The 20,330-nt window shown below is 50.3% G+C and overlaps 1 protein-coding gene and 1 long non-coding RNA gene across 9 annotated transcripts; one reads left to right on the forward strand and one right to left on the reverse strand.

The window, feature by feature from the left end:
* Nucleotides 1–4,226: 4,226 nt before the first annotated feature.
* LOC101155176 (uncharacterized) lies at nt 4,227–17,196 on the forward strand. 8 transcript variants are annotated; one of them, XM_023948885.2, is made up of 19 exons: nt 4,227–4,262; nt 5,131–5,265; nt 7,213–7,301; nt 7,415–7,639; nt 7,710–7,781; nt 11,028–11,139; nt 11,212–11,338; nt 11,463–11,721; nt 11,797–11,953; nt 12,470–12,557; nt 12,627–12,689; nt 12,767–12,963; nt 13,041–13,175; nt 13,902–14,086; nt 14,199–14,347; nt 14,422–14,655; nt 14,738–14,900; nt 15,226–15,345; nt 16,677–17,196. In XM_023948885.2, exons 2-18 carry the CDS (start codon nt 5,205–5,207, stop codon nt 15,301–15,303), a joined length of 2,394 nt encoding a protein of 797 aa, XP_023804653.1. In that variant the 5' UTR covers nt 4,227–4,262; nt 5,131–5,204; the 3' UTR covers nt 15,304–15,345; nt 16,677–17,196. The 8 variants fall into 8 exon arrangements, with proteins under 8 accessions (XP_023804653.1, XP_078792976.1, XP_078792971.1 ...); XM_078936850.1 differs by having other exon boundaries at nt 15,226–15,329; XM_078936845.1 differs by having other exon boundaries at nt 11,463–11,953.
* Nucleotides 5,107–7,479, reverse strand: LOC144987441 (uncharacterized). Its single transcript, XR_013651329.1, has 3 exons — nt 7,354–7,479; nt 7,105–7,285; nt 5,107–5,258 (listed from the first exon to the last, which is right to left on the reverse strand). It is a non-coding gene; the product is annotated as an uncharacterized LOC144987441 (long non-coding RNA).
* Nucleotides 17,197–20,330: the final 3,134 nt, after the last annotated feature.

A 20,330-nucleotide genomic window follows, 5' to 3' on the forward strand; every position in this document is an offset into this window, starting at 1 on the left:
TGTAATCAGTGGGAGGAGCCTGATTAAAATAAAATGTTTGTGGTTCATCAGAAGTGTTCCTGCTCACTACCGCCCTCTGCCCCCCCTCCACGCCACTGCAGGCCGTCTTCCACCTGACACGCCTCCAGAACCACGGTCCAAATGACAAAATCCTCTCCAACCATAACAGATCTGCTAAATCCAGACGATTGATATTCTGATGGACCAGAACCGACCCGGACCATCACTCTGAGGAGGTTCTGGTGTTTGTGTGTCTGTGGAGCAGCATCAGTGAGGTTCTGTCCGTGACCCAGAGGAAGGTTCCTGTGACGTCTCCATCAGAGGAACGTGGCTGGAGAACCACGGCTTTCTCTGGATCCCAGCAGAGACGTGGAACCTGCAGGGTCAGAACAAACCGGACCTCCTCCTTCTGCTGGTTCTTGGAATAGAACCTCCTGTCTTCTTTCTCTTTCGGCTTTTCCCATCAGGGGTCGCCACAGCCAATCATCCTTTTCCACCTCACTCTATCATGGACATCTTCTACCCTAACGTTAGCCAACTTCATGTCCTCTGTTAAGACATCCATATATCTCCTCTTTGGCCGTCCTCTTGCCCTCCTGCCAGGCAGCTCCATCTCCAACATCCTTCTACCAATATATCCACTATCCCTCCTCTGAACATGTCCAAACCATCTCAGTCTGGCTTCTCTGACTTTGTCGCTGACACAGGCAACATGAGCCGTCCCTCTGATGTACTCGTTCCTTATCCTGTCTAACCTGGTCACTCCTAAGGAGAACCTCAACATCTTCATCTCTGCTACCTCCATCTCAGCCTCTTGTCTCTGTCTCACTGCTACCGTCTCTAACCCATAGAGCAGAGCTGGTCTCACCACTGTCTTGTACACCTTTCCTTTGAGTCTTGCTGACACTCTTCTGTCACACAACACTCCTGACACTTTCCTCCACCCGCTCCAACCTGCCTGCACTCGCCTCTTCACCTCTTTTCCACACCCCCATCACACTGAACTGTTGACCCCAAGTACTTAAACTCCTGCACCTTCTTCACCTCAGCCCCCTGTAACCTAACGCTTCTACCTTGATCCCTCTCGTTCAGACACATGTATTCTGTCTTACTACGACTGACCTTCATGCCTCTTCTTTCCAGAGCAAACCTCCACCTCTCTAGCTGTTCCTCCACCTGATCTCTACTCTCACTGCAAATTACAATGTCATCCGCAAACATCATTGTCCAGGGAGATTCCTGTCTTACCTCGTCTGTCAGCCTGTCCATCAGCATAGCAAACAAGAAGGGACTCAAAGCTGATCCTTGGTGTAGTCCCACCTCCACCTTGAACTCCTCTGTCTGACCTACAGCACATCTCACCACCGTCATACTTCTCTCATACATGTCCTGAACTACTCTGACATACTTCTCTGCCACTCCAGACGACCTCATACAGTACCACAGCTCCTCCCTCGGCACCCTGTCATACGCCTTCTCTAAATCTACGAACACACAATGCAGCTCCTTCTGACCTTCTCTGTACTTTTCCATCAACATTCTCAAAGCAAAAATGGCATCAGTGGTGCTCTTACGGGGCATGAAACCATACTGCTGCTCACAAATCTCCACCTTCTTCCTAAGCCTGGCTTCCACTACTCTTTCCCACAGCTTCATTGTGTGGCTCATCAACTTTATTCCTCTATAGTTGCTGCAGTTCTGCGTGTCACCCTTGTTCTTAAAGATCGGAACCAGAACGCTTCTCCTCCATTCCTCAGGCATCTTCTCACTCTCTAAAATCCTATTGAACAACCTTGTTAGAAATTCCACTGCTGCCTCTCCTAAGCACTTCCATACCTCCACAGGTACGTCATCAGGACCAACGGCCTTTCCGCTCTTCATCCTTTTCAGAGCCTTCCTAACCTCATCCTTTCCAATCTCTGCTACTTCCTGCTCCACAACAACCACATCTTCCTCCCTTCTTTCCCTGTCATTTTCCTCGTTCATCAGCTCCTCAAAATACTCCTTCCATCTTTTCTGTACACTCTCCTGGGTTGTTAGCACCTTTCCGTCTCTGTCCTTAATCACCCTTATCTGTTGCACGTCCTTCCCATCTCTGTCTCTCTGTCTGGCTAGCCTGTACAAGTCCTTCTCTCCTTCCTTTGTGTCTAACCTGTCATATAGCTCATCGTAAGCTTAGAATAGAATAGAACCTTAGAATAGAACCTCCTGTCTGAGCCTCAAACTGAGCGTGTGGGAAGAATCCTGAATTCCCAGCTCTGAGCAGTCCTTGAACTCAGCACAGCAGAGAACCAGCGTGTTGGCAGGCCACACCTCCACTGAAGCAAGCTACACGAAATCTATCAATCAAAGGCTTTGGACGTTTGCTGTGGCTCCACCTACTTCTATTGAGGCGTCTGATTGGTCGGTTTATACCTTAAATAACTTGAAATAAATAAAGAAAATGTTAAAAAGGTGTCAGATCCAGAACGGTTCTTCTGACCAATGGAACGGCTGAGGAACAGCTGGCTATGTCTCTACGGGGGGGTCCTGTTTGGACGACAGGGGGCGGGGCCGCTCAGTCCAGTTCTCATATACAGTCAGTGGTGGTGACGGATGGAGGTCCAGGTCTGTCCTCATCCTGAGGACGCCGCTCCTCTTCCTCTGACCTGAGCGTTTGTAGAACCAGAGCAGAACCGCTCAGAGAGGTCCAGTTCAGGGTTTGGGGACAAACTGGAGGTTTTTCTCTTTCTGAGGCTTTTTGTCATTTTTCCAGGAAACCTTTTTGATGTTTTTATCGTTTAATAAAGTTCATTAAAGGAAACTTTTCCTTCATAAACGACGGTTTGTTTGTTGTTTACCTGGATGTAAAGATGTTCTCCATCCTCTTTCCTGCTCCTCCGTCATCATTTCCTCCTTTTGTTTGTTTGTTTGTTTTTTTGTTTGTTCGGACTTTTTTCTGCATTTTCGTTCGTTCATTCAGGATCCGGTTTGAACAAAGTTCTCTGACCGTTCTCAGCGTTCTGTCCGGGTTCTCTGTCGTCACGCCCTTCAGGGGGGCGGAGCCTCTGCAGATATCAGGGGGAGGAGTCACACCTGCAGGGCGGGAGGTGCCTGACGTCAGTGAGCGTCCCGCCAGCGAAGTGGACTTCCTGTCAGGAGGTCAGGTCGCTTATGGCAGGCCATAGGTCGCTCACCTGCATGACCTTTGACCTGCAGGTGGGGAATAAAGAAGAAGAGGAGAACAAAGACCAGGGGGGCGGGGCTTCAGCTGACGGAGGAACTCCTGCTGCACTGAAGAGGGGGGGTTAACATGACCTGCGTTAGCTCCGCCCACATCAGCAGCTGTTCAAAAGGTCTCAGTGGGCGGGACAGAGAGAGCGGGTTTTGCTGGGTCCACCCATCTGCCAATGAAAAACCGGTTCCTCTAATGCAACCCCCCCCCCCCCCCCCCGTGCGTGGAATCATCAATCATGCCTTAATATGAGAGTCGACGGGACCCTGACCCCTGCTGGTCTCTGGAGGAACTGCGGCGTTGATGAATGTTCAGGTTCGTTGAATTTAGAAAACAGAGAAGTTTCACTGAAGCTTTCCTGTGAATCTGGGATGAATAATCCCAACAGGATGAAGAATTTTCCAGATCAGATGCAGAAACTTTCTCAGGATCAGAGGAAGTGGTTTTATTGTGAAAAGACTTCCAGCTTTTCCTGTCTTCCTGCAGCTTCAGGAACTTCCTGCTGGTGGTGTCAGACCTCCAGCTTCAGGTTTGGAGTTTCAGTCGAAGCCGTTTTCAGCATTGGGGCGTGACCCCGGCTCCGTTTCTGGGTGGGGGCTCCTGGTCCTTCCTGAGCACGGGCCCCCACCTCCGGAGGTCAGCAGGAGTTCAGGTTCCTCCTGAGAGGAGGCCGTAAACTTTGAATTATGGCAAACCAGGAATGTCTTCATTCGGAAAGCAACAGCCCCTTCAGGGCTGACAGGGCCCGGGGCCCCCGGGGGCCACACCCTGCATTCCTTTGCTTTTCTCACAAACGGCCCTTTAAAAGCGGGCGTCTCCCCAGAGGGGGGTCTGGGACAGTTGTGGGAGCTCCAGACTCCTCCCCCCGCTCCTCTTTTGTTTCTCCAGACGACACGCCTCTGCTGAGTTTAGATAAGACCTCACCTGCCACACCTGTGGGGGGAGGGGGGGTTACAGCTGCAGCCCCGCCCCCCAGGCTGCAGTAAAACAGACAGACACAGCATCTTCAGCTCAGACCTTCATCCTCCTCATCCTCGGACGGCTGCAGGTAAGGGCAGCAGGTGCAGCTCCTCCTTCCTGTTCTCCTGATCCAGAACGTCTGACCGAGGTGTTGATGCAGAACCTGCAGAACCTGCAGAGGAGGTTCTGCTGACCTTCAGGGTTTGTTTGTTTGTTTGTTTGTTTGTTTGTTTGTTTCTGCTGCTGAACAAACAAACAAACAGAAATCCTTCCAGTTTCATTTCAGAAGATTCTCAGTTTTTCTGTTTTAAAAAAAGAAAATTAACTGTTTTGGTTTAATTTTTTATTTAAATAGAAATCTTTAAAGCTTTTACTTTGGCGGTTTTCAGCAGTCCTGGAATTTTCTCGCAAATGTTCCAGGACTTTTAGAAATGTCATGAATTTCTCTTTCAGATTTGAACATTTTCATACTTTTTGAAGGTTTTTTTTTAAGGATTTTATGTTTTTTAACATGAAAATTCTGCTAAAAACAGAAACATTTTCACTCCTGTTCTCTCTGAGGTTCTACACGTCTGCAGAATGATTTATGTTCCTGTCGGTTCTGTTTTCACTGAAAACACGGGCCTTTATTTTGGTAACTGCTCCCATCTTTGGAGCTTTTATTGTGAAAAGATTGAACCAAGAAGGTTTTTTCTTTTGCCGTTTGATGATTTTGAATGACGTTTCTGAAACTGATTTACAAAGTTTGAGTTTCTAAATTCATTTAATCTGTTAGAAAAAACCATGAAGGAGAAAAGCTTCATGATCAGAAAATGGTAGAATTCTTTTTGTTTTTCTCCTGTTTCTGAGTAAATGATGAGCATCTTTTTTTTGTGGTCTTGTGGACGTTTTCATTTGAAAGGACAACACTTCCTATTTCCTGTCAGCTTTACCTTTCTTGCATTTGTGTGATGAAGGTTCACATTTTCCAAACATCGGACTCCCGGTCCCCAGAAACCCATTGCTGTTCTGATCCAACTGGAGGTCAAACATGGCGCCCTCCCCCTTCACCATGCTCCTCCCCTTCCTGTGGGCGGTGCTTCACCTGACAGGTGAGAAACAGCCAGAGAAACCTTGAAGGTCAAGTTTAAGCTAGTCTGAGGAGGTCCAGTTCCCAACGGAACCCCCCAACAGGAAATTAATCTCCCTAAAGTCACTAGAATCAGGACTTTCACAATAAAACAGGAAGTGAATCTCCCTAAAGTCACTAGAATCAGGACTTTCACAATAAAACAGGAAGTGACCTCCCTAAAGTATCTAGAATCAGGACTTTCACAATAAAACAGGAAGTGACCTCCCTAAAGTATCTAGAATCAGGACTTTCACAATAAAACAGGAAGTGACCTCCCTAAAGTATCTAGAATCAGGACTTTCACAATAAAACAGGAAGTGAACCTCTACAGAAACACAAAAATCCTGAATCTTGGCATTGAGCTTTCTAAAAATACTGCATCACTTGAAAACAGTAATTTATGTAAAACCTTTTCAAACTCAACTGAAACATTTGGTCACAACATGATTTTGGTTTGGGCCGCGTTCTTCTCACACAAATGGTCGTCTCTCCAGACTCATCATAATTATTAATTTTTTCTAAACCAATAAATCAGGCTGAGATGAACTTTATCTGCAAACACAGGAGAAAGGAGCTGCAGCTCAGGATTACAGTGACTAAAATCTGGAGAGGACTAAAACATCTGAGTGTTTGTTACCCCCCCCCCCCCCCCCCCCCCCCCGTCTTTTCTAATCTGGGGAACATTTATTATGATTCTACTAAACTGTTGTCCTGGAAACCGCCATGACAATCCTATGGACAGCGGTCAGTGTGTCTGATCGTCCTGGAAGGGCTGAACATTTTCCTGACAGGAAACTCCGTCATGAATCCTGAAAGCTGTTCTGCAGTCAGCTTCCCTCTATGCTGATGACATCACTGTCATCACTTTATCAATGCAGAATCCTTTCAGACGCTCCAGTTTGGAAAAGGTTTTCCCAAAAGTCTCACAGCATCAAACAGGAAGTGAGATCCCAAAACTAAAGACGTCCATTTTCAAATCAGAGACAGAATGTTTTCATAAATATTTAGATGTGAGGACAATAACTGAGCTCGTGGTTTTAATGTTTGTTTCAGTCAAATTAGAAAAAGTAAAACATTTTCTTTTTGATGGTACTTCATTTACTGTTTGAATCATATTTGGCAACTTTAATATTTTCTAAAACAACTTTTTCATGTTTTTCAAAAGATGATTTTTTTTATCTGATACATTGAAATTCATGAAAAACAAAACTCCAGAACAATAAGTTATTTAAACCGTCAGTATTTCTGTGTTTTTTTTGGTTCTCCAACAGTTTTTATGTTTGTGTGTTTACGTTCTCAAAACAAACAAACAAACAAGAACAGGAAGTTCACCAGAAACCAGTGACTGTATCAGAGACCTGGACTGAGCGATTGTGATGTCATCAATCGGAGACGCTTTACTTCCCTGTAGCAAAACGATACGGACACCGCCATGTCTGAGTCATTGTTTCTATGACAACCACTCTCACCAATCAGGAGCAAGCCTGTTGGGAGGCCACACCCCTTCCATTCAAAAGCCAGCTGCACTGCTTCTGTCAATCATTTCTTTCAAACGTTGGAGGTGGGGGCCAGCGGGGGACCACGTGCTCTGATTGAGGCATCTGATTGGTCAGTTTATCACTTTAGTAACTTGAACTACAGAAAAAACAGAGGGGGGGTCAGCAAGAAGACGTCAAAAAAGGTGAAGAGGAACAGCTGTTTGTGGGAGTTTGGCTTCTTGGAGCCACTTCCTGTTTGGGACGCCAGAGGGGCGTGGCCACTCGGTCCAGCAGGCAGGTGTGTGGATGTGTAACGTGTGACCGTGGAAGCTCAGACTTACCTGGCAGACACACAGGTGTGGGCGTGGCCTCAGGAATTCCACAGACCTGAGCTGCGGCGTTCTGCACTTCCTGTTGGAACAGGAAATGACATCACAGTGTTCCTGCAGGAGCCCAGCAGACGTTCAGCTCCTCGTCCCAGCTGGACATCAGCGCCTGTCCCATCACCTTCTATGGGAAGACCTACCGACAGTTCTACGTGAGTCACGGAACCAGAACCGATGGGGACAGACCTGAGGAGAACCTCTGACCTGTCCAGCGCCTGCAGAACCTCGTCTCCTGCAGGTGAAAGCATCACTTCTGTCCTCACAGGTGAACTTCACCTCTGAGAGCTTCGTGGTGTGCTTAGGAGGGTTCTACAGCCCCGGAGGCCCCCAGGACTGCCTCCTGGTGACCCCGCCCGACTCCCAACGCGCCTCCCTGGAGGTCAAAAAGCGGATTCCCCTCATGGAGATGATCCTCCACAGGAACCTGCCGAGCATCCAGAGCAGGATGGACTGCTTCGCCGGGTTCTCCCTGCAGCACGGCGGCCAGTCGGTGAGTGATGCTCAGGGGGGAGGAGCCTCCTGCGGCGGCGCTGCTGTCTGACCGTCTTCCTCCTCTGCAGACCAGCTTGGCTCTGGTCAGCTTTGGGAGGCTGTCGGCGCTGTACCTGTACACCACTGCAGCTGGAACCGTGGTGAGTGAGAACCTCAGTGAGGATTTAGATCTTCTGCTTCTGCCTTTCAGGAGTAGAGAGACGTTTCTAGAATCCTGCAGAACACCAGAACCAGAACCGCAGACAGACTCTGTGGTCGGTTTCATCCACTGACTGACATTTTAAATCACCTTTGAGGAACAACGACGTTTTAGTTCTGATGCTTTTCAATGGAAACTTTCTAGTAATTGAGTTGAAATGTGTCCAGATAGTTTGTTTTTCCATTTTCACGTGAATGACATCATTTCTAAATGGTGGTTTTATTGTTTAACTAGTTTGAATGTTTGTGTCAGAGTAACTGTAACTTTAGAACAAATGTCTGAGACCTTCTAGACCAACGTTCTCTTCATCCGTTCAGTGATGACGACACAAAAACCTCTGAAGTTTATTCCTTTTTCTAAATCAAAAATGTAAACAAATGTTTTTTTTGGTGAAATGCTTTCAGTTTTTCTCTTTCGTGCTTCTGTTACTTTGTAGGAACTTCTATTCCTTCAGTCCAGACATTTTAGGAATCAGTTCTTTCTTTCCAAAACTCCACTCAAACCAAAAACTCTGGAGTCTCTGACTTTCACTCTCTGTTCTCCAAGGAGAACTAAACAGTTTTCCTCCAGACGTTCTGCAGACGTTAGAACAGATGTTTGCTTGTTGAGCTTTGAGACAGCAGTGAGACGCTTAACCCAATGCATCATGGGAGTTGGAGTGCAGCAGTGGTGCTGATGCCGGACAGACTCACGTCTCTGAGCTTCAATATTTTATTCACTCTGACACCAGATCACGTGGATCATGACAGATCATGACGGGTCATGACGGATCCGTCCTCCGTATCCGTACGGATCACCAGCCCTGGTGGATTGCCCCTCCTTCTTTCACTTTTCTAACGTGATTGTGCATCAAATTTGTGTCCGCCTTTGTTTTAACGCATCAAAGTTGCTGCTCGACGTTTATAAACCTGACGCTCCCAACGTGTGTGGGCGGAGCTATGGTTAAAGGTTTCACTCCCTATGGTTGCCGTATGGAGTGGGCCCCCCCTCTTTCGGTTTTATTTGCACCTTAGACATGTAGGGCCCTTGTTAGGGGGGGTGCTTGGACATCACTGCCAGCAAGCAGCGGATGTCCTCCTAGCACCCTACCCGCCAATTTTAACCGCACCTTAGACATTTAGGGCCCCTTGGTGGGGAGGGTGAGGGGACGTCACTGTGAGTAATCAGGAGATGTCCCCTCAGTGCCCTACCTGCCAATTTTAACTGCACCCCCCTTAGTACACAAACCCCTCCCCCCTCAATATATACATCCCAACATAAACACACATACACGCACACACATTTTGCAAGGAAGGTGGGACCTGGGTCCGTCTGTCCCCTGCCTCTTCCCTGGTGGGGGGTGCGGGCCCCTTTGCAACGGCGGCCGTGTCCCCGGGGTGCCGGCTTCCTGGGCCCGGCGGTGCTCTCTCCGCGCGGTGGGGGAGTTCACATTACATCTGAGCCGGGGGTGTCTGGTCCCTGGGGGGTGGGTTCTGGTCCTCGCTCCTGAGTGCTGGGCCCCGCCAAATTTCCATCTGTGGCCGAGCCTGGTCGGGCCATATTTACAACACCCCTTGTGGGCCCTCTTTTTTTCCCCGGGGTTCCCCCCTCTTGGGCGGGGGCGGCGGGCCCCCTGCCTCGCTCCTCCCTGGACCAACCGTGGGCCGGGCGGATGGCTGCCTGGAGTGCGGAGCGGGTCTCCCTTGGGGGGTCCTGGCTCGTACCTGGGGTTGGGGCGGGGGGATGCCCGGAACTCCTGGGTGGTGGTTGGGTGCTCGTTTGGGGCTGTGGGCGTCCTTCTCCGGTGGGGCTCTGCGTTGGGTTCTCCCGGCACGGCGGGGGGGCTGCTCTCCTGGTTGGGCTGGGGCGGCGCTCTCTTTCCCTCTGCGCCTCCCTGGCCTCTGGCTCTGGGGGCCTTGCGGCGGCCCTGCTGGCCCTGGCCTGGGTGGCCGGCTTGGTCGCCCGGGGGGCGGTTGTTCCCTGCCGGTTCCCGTGTGGCGTTGGGGGGATTCCGGCTGCCGCTGCTGCTGCGGTGGGGGTCTTGGGGTGGGGATGGCTGGGCACTCTCCCTCCTTCTTTTCACATTCCACCATCCATTTTAGAAGAACATAAACACTCACCTGAGCACAGGTGTTAGCTCACCTTTGCACCAACAGTTTGCATGACTGAATGACTGAAATATTTCACACTAGTTGGTTTTAAGGCATAAGTATGCGTGTGAACACCATCTGTTTTGTGTACATGTTGACAGGTGGACATTTTTGCAACTAACAGGTGTGTTTATAACATTTGAGTGTGTGTGTGGACGGGCCCCGCCCTTTTTGTACTACATTTGAACCTTACCGTAATGATAAACAACCAGTAAACTTGTTGCTTTATGCTGCTTCATGGTCTTACCCCCCTTCCCCTCCTATTATCACCCCCTACCCCCCCTTTCTCTAACGTCCCTCTCTCTTCTTCCCCTCTTTCCTTTTCCGTCCGGTCCAACACCAAAGATTTTCAGACATGATTGAAATTAATAAAGTTTGGCCTCAATTACAAAAGGGGTTTATTCAGACATACCTTTGGTTTGTCTGAAGATTAATAACCCCTCTTGTTAAAGTAAAATATGTCCAACACAAGAGGCCCTCAGCTCTCATCTGTCTGCCCAGCTGTTGGACAGGACAAGTTAAAAAAAAAAAAAAAAAAGGTTTCACTCCCGCCAAGAGTGGGCGGAGCTACTGTTAAAGGTTTCGCTCCACCCGCAAGTGGGTGGAACTACAGTCAAAAGTTTTTCTCGCCTCCTCATGACAGACAGAAGATGCTGAGAGATCGAGTGCTCTTATTTTGAAAAGCTCCTCAAAGCTGTCGGCAAACGTCTCTGTGTGAAACCATAACCTGTATGAAGAACACAGAGCTGATGTTCTGGTGATTGTAGATGTTCTTGTCAGAGAACATTCATGATTTACCGCAGAACACCGGATGAAAACACGGATCTGGACTCCCTCACATCCTGAACCACACCCATGATGGAACACACTGTGTGTTTTAACATGTCAGAGCATTTTGTGTTAGCGTGTTCATCGATCGTCCAAAGCTCTTGTCCGACAGGTTTCCAAAGCTGAAGGCTTTGTAGGAATGACTAAGAACAAGGGTTTAGAACCAGGAGGCGGAGTCAAACCTGCGGTTAGTCTGTGTCGATGGTGGTAAAGGTGAGTCTGTTTCGTAGGCCGTGGATGTTCAGCTCAGCGGAACCAGAGTCCGGACTGTGACGGTCACCAACACTCCTGGAGACAAACAGATCCGAGGATACCTGGACACCAGCGGATGCTTCTACTCAGGTGGGACCCGTCCCAGTGGACCTTCTGGAACCGCTGGTTCTGCTGGAAATGACAGCTCCCTTCTGCTCACAGGTGTCATCTACTCACCTGGAAGTCAGGTGAACTCCCCAGAGACCTGCCTCTTCCTCAACTGCAGTGAGGATCTCGGTCTCCAGGTTTCTGCCTGTGGTCCACTGGAGCGTTGTCAAGGCAACGGCAGGTGTTTGTCCCAGAACTACTTAACCGATGCTTTTAGAGCAGTTGGTCCAGAGGGACCCAGAGTTATATTTGTGGGTGGGGTCTCCGGTCAGACGTCTTCAGCTTAAAACCTTTCCTCCCTGCAGCTGCATAGAGGCCCCCCCCCAAACCCCAATGCCGCGCCGGACCTGCACCGTGGTTGGTCCCGCGGTCTTGGACGTCCACGGGCAGATGAGGTTGGTGGAGGACCGGTGCTCCTACGCCCTGCTGTCGGCTCCTGACCTCCAGATCGTGGCGACGTTTCAGGAGCGGCGCCGCAAAGACGTGGGCTTCCTGGACGGCGTGATCCTGCAGTTGGGCAGGTCGGACGTTCACGTCAGCCTGGACCCGGGCGGGAGGATCAGGGTGAGCCGCCCTCTCCTTACACGTGAAGGTGCGGTTGACCCGTGTCACTCATGGTTTCTCCGGTCTGTGACGCAGCTGAACAACCTGACGATGGTCCTCAACGGCTCCGCCCAGAGGGTTTATGGCGTGGAGGTGTCTAAAGACCGGACGGGAGTCACGGTCCAAGTGTCGCGCTCCAACCTCACCGCATCCGTCTTCTTTAACGGGGACTCTGTGCAGCTCCACCTAGAGGGTAACAGAGGGAAAGCAGCGAAGCTAGCAAAGATAAATCTGAGCGATGAAGAGGAAAGTTCAAATTATTCTAAAAAAATAAAAACCTGGAGAATTTCTCCTGTTCTGGATTTATTTGATAATCTGGTGGTAATCTGGTTTGAATGAATCCGGATCAGAGAGCTAAAGTTAGCAGTCGACATAGCTAGCTTAGCTTCACTAAGCTACAACCTTTGAGCAGAGACCGCGTTTAGTTTTTATGTTAGCATTGATCAACGTTATTTAACTAACTTTACATTTCTGTCGTTTGTTTAGCTAGTCGAGGTTAGCTTCTACAAACGTTTGTTTACTGTCATCCAGAGACTTTATTTTCTCCAAGCGTTCAGATTCTGTAACTTCTTTAGCTGACCTTTAACCCCAGAGCGTTAGCTTAGAGTTGACAACCAAAACGGGGACAGGCGTCTTTGCACATGTAACATAGAGACATTACCCAAACCATAACATATAGAGTTCTGGATTAACCTCCCCGATCACGCAGGACCGGCCGTTCCATCGCTGGGGGGTCTGTGTGGAAACTCCAGCGGGATTTTGGGTCAACTGAGGCCTCCTGAGTTCAGCTCCACCGGGTAAGACCTGATCAACGGCACGTTGTCACGCTGGCTTTGGACCAATCCTGACTTTTGGTCGCCCTCTAGCTGTGAGACGCGGTACAGCGACGCTGTGGACGCATCCATCAACTGCACATTGATGGCTGAACGGTCAGCATCCATCCATCAAGAGCATCCAACGGCCACTGAACCAATCAGATTCAGACCCTTGTTTCTCATGCTTGCAGCTGTAACGTCCTGAAGGGGGCGCCCTTCTCCTCCTGTGACACGGACCCTGAGCCTTTCATCACCGCCTGCAGGGACGTTTTGTGTAAATATGGCGATCTGGATGGACTCAGGTGTCAGTTCCTGGAGGTCTACGCTAGAGCCTGCAGCCTGAGCAGCGGCGCCGCCCTGGAGGGCTTGAGGTCCAGAGCCGAGTGCTGTGGGTCAAAACTGGATCTGTTCTGAACCTTTCTGACCCCACGATTCCAGTCTAACGTCCCTCTTTGACCCCTGCAGCGCCCCCTATGGGCCTCTGTCAGGACAGGACCTGCGGTCCCAACGAGTTCTGCTCTGAGACCGGGCCGGCCGGACAACCGCGCTGCCTCTGCCGGGCTCTGTTTGCCTCTGAGTACCTGGAGAGAAACACTCTGGGTAAGACGACAACAACACATCATGACGACAACAACACAACATGATGACAAAAACACAACATGACGACTACAACACAACATGACTACAACAACACAACATGACGACAACACAACATGATGACAACAACACAACATGATGACAACACAACATGATGACAACAACACAACATGATGAAAACAACACAACATGACGACAACACAACATGACGACAACACACAACATGACAACAACACAACAAGACGACAACACAACATGATGACAACAACACAACATGACGACAACACAACATGACAACAACACACATGACAACAACACACAACATGACAACTACAAAACATGACAACAACACACAACATGACGACAACAACACAACATGACGACAACAACACAACATGACAACAAGAAAACATGACGACAACACAACATGACGACTACAACACAACATGAAAACAACACAGCATTACGACAACAACACAACATGACGACAGCACAACATGACGACAACACAACATGATGACAACAACACACCATAACGACAACAACACAGCATGATACACAAACACAATATAAAAACACACAACACTGACAGTTGCCGTTTGGTGGTTGTTGTGGTTCCAATGAAAACAACGCAACAACACATAACAGATTACAAACACACATCAACACATCATCTTCCGCATGACAGTCCAATCCTTGATCTGAGTACACCAACGCTGTGGTTTCCAGGCGGTTCCACCGTCTGCAGGCAGAACTCTGCGTCTCTTTCTCTGGTCGGGTGTCTCCTGGAGGACAAAGGCATCGACTACACCCAGCTGCACCTGAACGACCCCGCCTGCAAGGGGCAGATGAACGAGCAGACCCGCATGGTGACCTTCAGCTTCAACAGCAGCAGCTGTGGGACAGAGGTTCTGGTAGGTTCTCCATGGAGCTCCAAGATCCAGAACCCGACCGATGTTCTTGTTGTGGGTTCTGAAGGGGAGTCAGCGGGTTGGCGTGTTCTAAACTCTGATGTGGATCCTGCAGACCAACAGCAGTCATGTGATCTTCAAGAACACCATCCGGGGTCAGAACGTCTCCTCTGACGTCACACGCTACACTCAGTTCCACATGGACTCCTCCTGCGCTCAGACCCAACCGGATGTTCAGACGGTGGCCTTCAGCGTCCGTGGCAGGTGAAGGTGGACTTCCAGCTTTGGTCGGAACCGCTTCAGTAGCTTCCATACCTAAATGAGTTCTTCCTCTGCAGCACCGTGGTCCAGCTCGCCACATCTGGATCCTGGAACTACACGCTCACCCTGGAGGCCTTCACTGACGCCGGGCTCTCACAGGCGGTGCAGTCGAGCACCGAGCTGCAGCTCAACCAAAGGATCTGGGTGGAGCTCCGCACTCATGGTCTGGAGGAAACCACCGTTGTCATGGTGATGGACTCCTGCTGGGCGACCGACAACGGCACCTCCATATACGAGCTGATCCATAACGGGTGAGGGGTTCTTCTGAGTGCAGGTTCTGTCCACGCCACCCATGAAGGCGTCACTGACCGGCGCCTCTCTGTTCCGAACCAGGTGTGCCAACCCCGCCGACCGGACGGTGCAGGTGGAGAGAAATGGACAAACGGCGTCCAGCGTCTTCTCTTTCAAGATGTTCAGCTTCTCTGAGAGTTCTGGAGACGTCGACCTGACCTGCAGACTGAAGCTGTGCTTCAGACGGGAGGAGAGCTGCTCACCTGTACGCATCACCCACTAAACACCCCACATCCAACGCCCCACCCACTAAACACCACACATCCAACTATGCATCCAATTATACATCCACAATACATCCAACAACAGTTTCAATGATACATCCAACAGCATGTGTCTCTGCTCATCCCTGTTGACTTCAGGTTCTGGAAGCGTCCGAGGTTCTCCAGAGCTCTGAGCCCCTTTAGTTTCTGATGCTTTCAATCTTACCGTTCTATGGTTGAAGGACGGCGCTGGTCCTTCAGACTCTGCTGCATTTGGACAGCAGCCTCTTCATCTGAAGTCTTCATCTGTGCCTTGTTCCTCTGCAGGAATGCAGCAGATCTCTGACACGCAGATCGGCCCGGTCCAATCACAGAGGTGCTGCTGCCTCCATCCTGGACCCATGAGGTCAAGCTGGTCCAGAGACACGAAGGTTCTGTTCAGATCGGGTAAACGATGACGTTGTTGTGCGCACGAGCCTGACAGACAAAGCTCAGGGTGTAGTGTTGCCTCCACTAAGGCCGCCTTTCCACTGCATGGTTCAAGTGACCCAATTCTGATTTTTTCCTCTCATGTGGCACAGATCAGATATGATCGGTGAACGTGTAAGCAGGACAAAAGCGCATGGATTCCGTTTTTCTCAGATCGGATACAGGCCCCATTCCTATGTGGAAATAAATCAGAAACGAATCGGATGCGTGCATTTCCGTGTGCCATGTAAGCAGACAAATCGGATATTCCCCAGTTAATGCGAGTCGTACCTCAGTGACGTCAATTCAGGACACCACCAACTGAGATCACATGACTTATTAAGGTGCTTTTGTGCTGATTTTGCTGTCAGCGTGTTACCTTTCAGCCTCAGGCTTCAGACCGTAGTCGGAAGCAGCTGTTATGTCCGGTCCGGACGCAAACGGTAACTAATGAAGCGGGACACCGTTGCTATGGAACAGGCTAGAAGCTGTTTATTTCTTTGGGGGGCGTGTATGACGGGGACCATGTGTGTGTGTGAGCGTGCGCGCGTGCTTGCGTGTGTGTGTGTGTGTGTGTAAGGAGAGAGGCCCCCCTCTCTCCTGTGAGCGCGGGGGTGTGAGCGCGGAGCCGGGGACTGTCAGAGAACAGTAAATTAAAAGTAAGGTGTCTCGCCCAAAAGTTTTGGAGTCTTTCTTAACCCACTCTGGAGGCTGAGGGTTCAGAACGGAAAAAAGAACCCCGAGGAAATCTCCCGTGTGTTTCTGACTACGGTCAGAAAAGAGAAGTCATCGCGCAGGAAAGGTTCAACACTTGGATCAAACTGTTAGTACAGCACGTCTGCAAACATTTCCTCATTCAGAACTCAGAGAGAGCCGAGCAGCCCCCCTTTTTACTCCCCCATGCGTCCCCTCAGAGGCGCCCAAGGCCACGCCTCCTTCCGTCGCCGCCTTATCTCCATGACAACCACAATCACAAAAGTCTGAAAAAGGTCCGCGGAGGGCGGAAATACTGCTACGTAGTCCTCAGAACGTCTACGTTTGATAGTTTCAGCATTGGATAGTGTAAATGCAAACATCAGATACGGGTCACTTTTAAAGGATGATGTAAGCGGGTCGACAAAAAAATCGGATATAGTCAGAAAGTCGGACATGAGCATCAAGACCTGCAGTGGAAAGGCGGCCTAAGAGTCCTGTTGTGGTCTCCATTGTAACCAATGGAGGGATGGCCAGTGACCTGCTGATGCATTTGGATCATGATGGTTGTAAATCTGTGTTTTCTGAAATGGGGGTTCTTGTTCTCCATCCATCAGAGATCTGCTCGTTCTGAGAACAGAACCACGACGTTGTGAGGAGAGGAGGAGTCAAATGAAGAACAAAAACCTGAACATGAACGCTGCAGAAAAGCTGTGAGGATGATGAAGGTCCAGGAAGAGGATGCTGGTGCTTTCTGGAGGATGGAGCTCGTTTAGGAATGTGATTGACTATGATCCTCTTCAGGTTCTCAGACGTTCTCTGGTCTCTGCTGCAACATTCCATTCTGACATTCAGGGTTTATGCTTCAGGACACAGGAGGAGTCTCTTTAGATAGACTCCCTCTGAGCTTTAACTTCAGTGTCTCATTGTGTGTATGTTCAGTTTTGGGCTGTGGGGGGTCAGATGGGTGGAGGGGGGCACAGAACACAGATTGCCTGGTTGAAGGTTGGGTTCCACCAGGTTCCCTACAGTCGTGGTTTTCTGATCACCACTAGTTCTGGTTTCCATCGTGGATGTTTTGGTTGGAGTTTGCTTGTTTTTGTCGTCTTTCATAAAGTTTTGGTTTGATCTCCTGCAGTCTGGCTCCATTCATGACAGAAGACGTCTGTCTCAGTTTGTCTGATCTCAGATTTTAAATAAAGTTGTGTGAATACAAAGATGACACCAGACATGAAGCTCTGCTTTAAGCTGTGAGGCCTGCAGACGCTTCACCTCCAGCCAGAGGACGGTGAGAAGGCAGCAGCTCTGCAAACCCAGACACGTCTGAAGAAAAAAAGAGCTTTTGTTCTGAAAATACAACTTTAATGAAGAATCAAACTGAAATCCAGACATGGGACGACCTTTACCAGACTGACCCTGAGACCCGTCACCTGTTTACCTGACAGCGGCTCTTCATCTGTTGAACTTTGGGGCAGAAAACCAGATGGACGTTTGTGGTTAGGAGCGTCTGTCCATGTGGACCCGGTGACGTCTGGTTTAAACAGGAAGTGAAGGAGTTCACCCTCAATCTTCTTCCACCTTTGGTGGGTCGGCCTTCTCTGGATGGAGGGGTCAAGGGTCAAAAGGGCAGCAGAGATGAAGTCAGACTTCAGGTCCCACAGCATCAGCTGAGCTGCATGCTTTTACTCTGAAAGGTTTATTGTTAATGGAGCTGTAACCTGGAAACACACAAACACACACACAAACACTCATACATACACCTGTAAGTCCTGGTAAGCCAATCAAAGCAGTGCCACGCTGCAGCTCAGTGTGTGTGTGTGTGTGTGTGTGTTATTAGTGTCACTCTGCTGACTCAGGAGGATCAGAGGAAAACTAATCCATCCTCACTGGTTCTCCTCCTCCTCCTCCTCCCTGACAGGAGGCTCTCTGTTGGTTTGAACCTGTGAGGCTTTCAGAGTTTTTTGGTCAAATCAGCCTCAGCAGATTCTTTATTGAAGGGAAAGGAGAACATAAACAACACAACTCCAGTTACTACAATACAGTAATCTGCACATCACTGTGGACAGAGCACCACAGGTCCATCTCCTGTGGAGACGCCACAGGTGCACCTCCCTGTGGAGACGCCACAGGTGCACCTCCTGTGGAGACGCCACAGGTCCACCTCCCTGTGGAGACGCCACAGGTCCACCTCCCAGCTCAGAACCTGAATGTGATCAGAGGTCCAGACGTTCCAGCAGCAGATGGTGGCTTCCTCAACAGGAACGTTTGGAGTTCTGAGCTCTCTGCTCAGCATGCTAGCATACATCTTGCTAATGCTAGCCCTTCTGCATTAGCGTTAGCATGCTGCATCAGCCCCAGTTGAAAGTAAACGCCGCTGACTGCAGTTGGGGTGTGTGACGTCACTGGGAAAAGGCTGCACAAATTGAGGCATCTGATTGGTCAGTTTGTAACTGGAAACACTTTAAAATTCCTATAATTGAGGATTATCAAAAAGATGGAAATGAAAGGTATCAGATCCAGAACGGGTAATTATGGATTCTGGCCTCTTGGAGCCAGCAGGTACTTCCTGTTTGAGATGCCAGGGGGGTGGGGCCCCAAAACTTTGACCTGTTTGGAGCAAAAAACAGACCAGAACCCCCAGAGGAATAAAGTTGTCATGGGACTGTCTTTTTTGTTTTTTTGCAGATCCACATCAACCAGCAGATGTGGATCCTGTGGACTCCTGCAGGTGGTTCCTCTGGACTCCTACAGTGGTTCCTCTGGACTCCTACAAGTGGCTCCTGTGGACTCCTACAGGTGGTTCCTCTGGACTCCTAAAGGTGGTTCCTGTGGACTCCTACAGTGGTTCCTCTGGACTCCTACAGGTGGTTCCTGTGGACTCCTACAGGTGGCTCCTGTGGACTCCTACAGGTGGTTCCTGTGGACTCCTACAGGTGGCTCCTGTGGACTCCTACAGGTGGTTCCTGTGGAATCCTACAGGTGGCTCCTGTGGACTCCTGCAGGTGGTTCCTGTGGACTCCTACAGGTGGTTCCTGTGGACTCCTACAGGTGGCTCCTGTGGACTCCTACAGGTGGTTCCTGTGGAATCCTACAGGTGGTTCCTGTGGAATCCTACAGGTGGCTCCTGTGGACTCCTACAGGTGGTTCCTGTGGAATCCTACAGGTGGTTCCTGTGGAATCCTACAGGTGGCTCCTGTGGACTCCTGCAGGTGATTCCTGTGGACTCCTACAGGTGATTCCTGTGGACTCCTACAGGTGGTTCCTGTGGACTCCTACAGGTGGCTCCTGTGGACTCCTGCAGGTGGTTCCTGTGGACTCTTACAGGTGGTTCCTGTGGAATCCTACAGGTGGCTCCTGTGGACTCCTACAGGTGGTTCCTGTGGAATCCTACAGGTGGTTCCTGTGGAATCCTACAGGTGGCTCCTGTGGACTCCTGCAGGTGATTCCTGTGGACTCCTACAGGTGATTCCTGTGGACTCCTACAGGTGGCTCCTGTGGACTCCTGCAGGCTCCTGTGGACTCCTGCAGGTGGCTCCTGTGGACTCCTGCAGGTGGCTCCTGTGGACTCCTGCAGGTGGCTCCTGTGGATTTCTACAGGTGGCTCCTGTGGACTCCTGCAGGTGGCTCCTGTGGACTCCTGCAGGTGGCTCCTGTGGATTTCTACAGGTGGCTCCTGTGGATTTCTACAGGTGGCTCCTGTGGACTCCTGTAGGTGGCTCCTGTGGATTTCTACAGGTGGCTCCTGTGGACTCCTGCAGGCTCCTGTGGACTCCTGCAGGTGGCTCCTGTGGACTCCTGCAGGTGGCTCCTGTGGACTCCTGCAGGTGGCTCCTGTGGATTTCTACAGGTGGCTCCTGTGGACTCCTGCAGGTGGCTCCTGTGGACTCCTGCAGGTGGCTCCTGTGGACTCCTGCAGGTGGCTCCTGTGGATTTCTACAGGTGGCTCCTGTGGACTCCTGCAGGCTCCTGTGGACTCCTGCAGGTGGCTCCTGTGGACTCCTGCAGGTGGCTCCTGTGGAATCCTGCAGGTGGCTCCTGTGGACTCCTGCAGGTGGCTCCTGTGTATTTCTACAGGTGGCTCCTGTGGACTCCTGCAGGTGGCTCCTCTGGACTCCTGCAGGTGGCTCCTGTGGATTTTTACATGTGGCTCCTGTGGAATCCTGCAGGTGGCTCCTGTAGACCCCCACAGTTGGCTCCTGTGGATTTCTACATGTGGCTCCTGTGGACTCCTACAGGTGGTTCCTGTGGACTCCTGCAGGTGGCTCCTCTGG

Source organism: Oryzias latipes, chromosome 18 (genome assembly GCF_053564925.1).
Source record: "Oryzias latipes strain Hd-rR chromosome 18, Olatipes_Hd-rR_3.1".
NCBI lineage: Eukaryota > Metazoa > Chordata > Actinopteri > Beloniformes > Adrianichthyidae > Oryzias > Oryzias latipes.